The 5560-nt window shown below is 50.0% G+C and overlaps 1 protein-coding gene across 4 annotated transcripts in view; it reads right to left on the reverse strand.

Annotated features, from left to right (window-relative positions):
- The window catches only part of LOC109294845 (acidic leucine-rich nuclear phosphoprotein 32 family member B), a 5754-nt gene extending 1018 nt beyond the window's left edge, over positions 1-4736 (reverse strand). The window contains exons 1-5 of one of the 4 annotated variants that reach the window (XM_019513359.1): positions 4549-4736; positions 3343-3465; positions 1997-2198; positions 1539-1657; positions 771-825 (exon numbers count right to left, since the gene is read on the reverse strand). In XM_019513359.1, coding sequence (XP_019368904.1) covers positions 771-825; positions 1539-1657; positions 1997-2198; positions 3343-3465; positions 4549-4608 — 559 coding nt within the window. In that variant the 5' untranslated portion in view covers positions 4609-4736. The remainder of the gene's footprint in view (positions 1-770; positions 826-1538; positions 1658-1996; positions 2199-3342; positions 3466-4548) is intronic. The other 3 variants (XM_019513360.1, XM_019513361.1, XM_019513363.1) reach the window with 3 other exon arrangements.
- Between the last annotated feature and the right edge of the window lie 824 nt (positions 4737-5560).

The following is a 5560-nucleotide window of genomic DNA, read 5'->3' on the forward strand; positions in this document are numbered from 1 at the left end:
TTTTTTTTTTTTTTTTTTTAAAGGTCCTGGAAGAGCATAGATTTGGTTAGTGTTAATGGGAAGTGAATGCCTGGTAAATCAGTATCGCTCCTCTGGGCTTAGTCCAAGTCCAAAGTTGCATTTTGTAAGCACATAAAGCTGATCAGGCCACTTCCCCAGTGGTTCCAAGAAATCATCTTGCTCACATAACATGCAACTGAAGCTTCGAGCATGGCCTGTTCCAAAAGCCTGTCGGGAAGGATGATGAATTCCATTGTGAAGGCAACGGATGCTTTGTCAGCAAGTTTGCATGAGCCCATTTGGAGATTTCACTACCTCCATTAAGGGTTTGCACAATTTGCACCTGCAGCTAAACACTCTGCATGGCTTTATTGTGTGCACATACATACACACACCACAACGCAAGTCAACACCATTGAGGACAGGAATGCTGCACCGTAAAGGAACTCAAGCATTAATCCACAGCAATACAACAAGAACGTTGCATGGCAATGACTAACTGCAAGTAGGTACACCCAGGCTATGCAGAGTAACAGTTTGTACTGGGCCAAACTTCTTGGTTTCAAGTACCTCGCTTGTGTGCTGGGTTTCACTGCTTGCACTTTCAAAGTGCCCAGGTTCAGAAAAAATGGGGCAAGACTCATCCAACATGGAACTGCCCAGTTTCTGCTCATATCCAAGAGCAACTGTGTGCACCAAAGCTGTGCAGTAATGGCCGAGGTGGCATTAGCCATGCAGTCTAGTTAGGAGAATTAGAGTTTTATACTCACCCTCATCACCTTCATCCTCCTCTTCATCCTCCCCATCCTCATCATCCTCTTCCTCCTTGAATGAAATGAGAGGCTATTTGTAGCAAGGAATAAGATCCATGGGACAAATCTAATGACCTTTGTAGGGGAGCATCCCCCCCCCACAGCCCCTGCTCCCCTGACCCTGCCCACTGGAGCAGCTGTCCCAAAAATGATCCCCAAAAGCATAAAACCATGAAAAAGTAAGGCTGGAAGGGACCTCTGCACGTCATCTGGCCCAGTCCCCTGCTCAAAATGGGATCATCTGCAGTTAAACCATCCCATCCACGTCCTAGCCTGAATTATCCCTGAAACTACACCATCAGCCCTTTCGCAAGCCAGTATGCAATGTGCTGTTTCTTTCAGTCACCGAGCCAATTTATTTACTCTGGGAAAGGCTTCAAGAAGACATGACTGCTGGCAGCATCGTGCCAACAAGAGTTCCTGCAATACCGAGCTCTCTTTGCACCTAGACAGCTGCTCCCTTCTTATCCTACTCCATCCTATTTCACTTTGTAACAAGCAGCAGAAAAAACACAACTCAGGGATGCACAGAAAGATGCTCTCCTTAAATGCTACAAGGCACTATTCGGAGACCAGCCAGCTCCCACGAAGGCTCTTTTCCTGACTAATACTACCCTCGGGCCAGAATACAAATAGCTGGCTACATTACCAAACAGGATTAGAGGGGATAATTGATGCAAAGGACACACGTGGGAACCAGCCAAAACGTACAAAAGCTAGTCTCACCTCATCGTCTACACCATCCTCCTCCTCTTCAGCATCCAAGTCATCGTCATCCTCCTCTTCATCATCAATCACTTCTTCATCCAATTCATCTTCCTCGTCGTCATCATCTTCCTCACCTTCTAGCACAAGAAAAAGTTGAAAGAACTGGGTTCTGCTTGGCACCAATGGGAAAGCCGGGAACCCATGACACTTCCAACTCCCAGCTGCCAGTACGGCCACACTATTTATGTCAGTGCAACGTACCTGTGACAGGGGACTAAAAAAATCCTGCAGAGCAGACCTAGGCACATAGGATGTGTCAGGTGACAAGCCCAGATTTCTAAGTTAGGCCTGGGAAGGACAAGATTATAAAGACCCCTCCTACTCAGAGTTCAAAACCTGAAGGTGGGTCTTTGGGAAGCCTGGCTCCTGAGCGAGTGAAATGTGTAGGCAGTTCTAGAAAACCAAAAACCTCTTACCATCGCCATTCTCCTCATACTCATCATCCAGCCCATCACCATCTGCTTCAGGGTCCGAGTCAGGGGCCTCCTGGTCATCCACATCAAACCCATCCAAGTAGGTGAGCTGGGGCAGAAGGGCAAACACGCTCTCCCGATAGTTGATCAGCATTGTCACTTCGCAGTTGAAGAGGTCCAGGCTATGCAGGTTCGGCAATTTTTTCTGCAAGGATTAATTTGTTGCACTGTCAGGAGGTTGCTTATGGCAGGTGAACATCAAGTTATTTCCCAAAGGGCTGGTTTCCTCTCTACCAGAAGCAACTGTCTTGCATGCAATAACTGCATTGAGCTCTTTGTCAAAACTTGATAAGCTTTGACATAAGGGTGGAGCTATCCCAGACTCAATGATGATAATCCTGGCATAGCCGCTTCCATTCTAGCTCCATTGCTGTGCATTTTTCTCCTCTCAAAGCTTAGGTCCCTCCTTGATTTGTCTCTAAGCCCCATGGAAGAGGAAGCTAGACCAATGCTTAGTTCTGGCCTGAAGCGTGTTGCATGAATTGGCCTTCATATATACATATCCTTTCCTGCCCCAAAGTCAAGACACCACAAGGCACAAGTCTGATGCTATATGGCTGCATGGCTAGATCATGCAGCAAGGCTACAAGCCATGTACTTTCGGTGACTGGGAAGTGCTGTTCTCACTGCCCCACCTTTTCCTCAGTCGTGCTGCTTCAATTTGGACTGCAGAACTGGGCTGAGGAAGGAAGGGAGAAGAACAGCAAAGAGCTTTGAACTACTGGGGAAAAGATGCTGAGAACAAACTGCACCTACCAGCCACACAATGGGTGCCACAGAGGCAGGAACCTTCTTCTGGAAGCAATGTTAACCGAGTGGGGGAAAGGGGCTTTGAATGTGCACCAAGAAGGCCACATGATCCGCAGCCACAGCACCAAGGGTGACATGGGGTCATGACACGGGAGGCAAGTGTCCCAGGACTGATGTGACTGACACCCCCTCCGGTGTCCAAGCAAATCACGGCTCCATGACACACCCAGGTGCCACCTACCTCAAACCGCATCCGACCCCTTAATGGTCCTGTCTCACAGATAGACACTGCGCACTGCGTCCACAGTTTACTCATCCAGCCCAGTGTCAGGCTTCCTTTAGCAACTGGCTGCTGGTTTTCCAGACAGAGGAGCCATTAACTATTAGCCCAGCCACAAATTGGGCGACTCATCTGTTCACATCAGAACCACGAAGTGCTGTTGGAACAGTTACCAAAAGGTTGGACGTCTGCCGCACAGACAGCTCCCAAAGGAAAGAGTGCCAATGGCTCGGATCCCCGTGCTGGACCTTCCACTCACCAGTGGCTCCAGGGTATTGATGTCCTTGATCTTGTTGCCACTCAAGTTCAAGTGCGTCAGGTTAGGGGTCCTCTCTGCTAGCACTTCCAGGCCTCCGGAGATCCGGTTATCACTCAGCTCCAGCTGCCAGGAAAAATATTATGAGGCCGGGCTCTAAGAGGTGGCAGCACTTGGGGTGGAATATCACCTCCATCTGGGAGGTCCTACAGGCTAACAGAGGAGCCCAGACTCCTCATACAGCTGGGATACCCCAAATACCACCCACCGCAACCGCATTTAAGAAAGGGTCATAACTAGAGAACCTGCTGCACTCCAACCAGTGCCCCACAGGAAACGTCAGCAAGTTAAAAGTGCCCCAAAAATCCAAATTACAAGCAACAGCATGAAACATCCTCCCACTACCAACCCATGCAGGGGCTCCACTACTCCAGCAACCGTCAGCACATTTTAGTTTGTCAGAGCGCACAAGCAGCGATACAAACGGAGCAAGGTGGTGCTAATCCTGCCTGTAAGAAGTTTTGTATCCCCACTAACGGCAGGGCTATGCAGAAAGCTTTGTCAATGGTTTCCAGTGTTTTAACCAGCTATAAACACCTGGACCAACATAGCAGGGCCTCCAGTGCCAGCACCAACTCTGCTTACACCTACAAATGCTGCACTTGTGCTTGCAGCACCAGATTTTTTTGAAGGCTTGTGCAGAAAGAACCAGCAGGTCTCATCCCCAGTAAAGCTGGCCACAGACAACAGTGTCGAGGCATTCAACAGCACAGCACTTTAGTAGGAAGCAGGCCTGCTTCCACCATCAAACGTGGCACTTGCAAGCCGTCCCTGAAGCAGTTAACCTCACTGTCTCACCAAAACGTGGTCGTTCTGCGGGGTCACTGCTCTACATGCTCGTTTCATTAAGCCCCACATAAAGATTAGGTGTGTACAATGCAGTGGCTCCCAAGGGAGGCCCAAAGGTGCTGGCCCCTGCCCCTCCATGCATCACCGAGTGACATGAGGCAGCAGAGATGTGGAGGGAGGGGATGGCAGCACCACTCCACCCCAGACTCCATGCGATGCATTACCCGCTGCCAACACCACAAGTGGTAATAGCACAGATGGCAGTCTCTGCTCCTAAGGACGTTCAGCTCTTCTATTGCCAGCCATGGTTTCCCAGTGGACAGCTGCTGCAGGTCTGCCAGGCACCAGCCCCTCGCTTACCTTGCGAAGTTTGTTGAGCTTGGGGAGGTTGGAGACCGACAGCAGGTTGACGTTGATCATGCTAAGGAACTCCAGGTTCTCAAAGTCGGAGGAAAGGCCGACGATCTTGCCATCGTCAGAACGGCAGTTATCCAGCACCAGCTCCTTCACCTAACGAGAGGGGAAAGGCACAAGAAAACCATCATCATTTAAGTTTCCTGCAGTGTCATCTCTAGAGTCGATTTGCATGAACCCCACACAGGCTCACCTCACTCATCCGAGCTCAATGACTAAGCATCGCACATACCTGCAAACATCCCCCTCCCACTCGCACCACAAAAGGGGAGGCGAGTTCCCCACTGCCTTGAAACCAAACTTGCTCGGGAGGGACGAGGCAAGCAGATCAGCAGCACCTGCTATGGAGTCTATCCAGTTAGGGTACGGACAGTGCGCTTTGGTGACAAGGTAGACATTGCAAAGGGACAGGGGCTAAAAAACACGCACCTCCTCGGGACAGCTACTCCTTAGCTTCATGACTAAAAGTTGTCAACCAAAGAATGACAAACTTGCATCGTTTCGCCCTGGGCACCGAAGAAAACTCAGAGGACAAGCGCTTTCAGACTGTATCCGATCCCAGCCAACCTGCTTTTGTCCAGTTACTGCTCCCTTTCACCACCACCACCTGGGTCTCCCTCTTACAGATGGGACTATTTCCCCACTAGACTTTTTCACTCCAAACTAGCGCGTCCAACAACACCCATAAGCCGTGCCTCCACCTACTTCGCGCACCCGGCTCCGCACAATAAGACAAACTCATTTTTCAGGTCCTAAACATTTCCCAGCCTGTAAAAGCTTGGCTCCAGACACGGCCCAGATAGACACGGACCTCACCTATTCGCTCCAGTAAAGAAGCTGCGGCCTGTAATCAATTCGAGGACACTCCAAAGATGATTTTATTGGGAAGGGCAGCCCCAGGTGTTACGAGCTGGGACGCTGGGAACAACCCAAAACGGAGCAAGGCGGTTCTTTGCAG

This window comes from Gavialis gangeticus, unplaced genomic scaffold (genome assembly GCF_001723915.1).
Source record: "Gavialis gangeticus isolate Ggan-Ray unplaced genomic scaffold, GavGan_comp1, whole genome shotgun sequence".
Taxonomy (NCBI): Eukaryota; Metazoa; Chordata; order Crocodylia; family Gavialidae; genus Gavialis; species Gavialis gangeticus.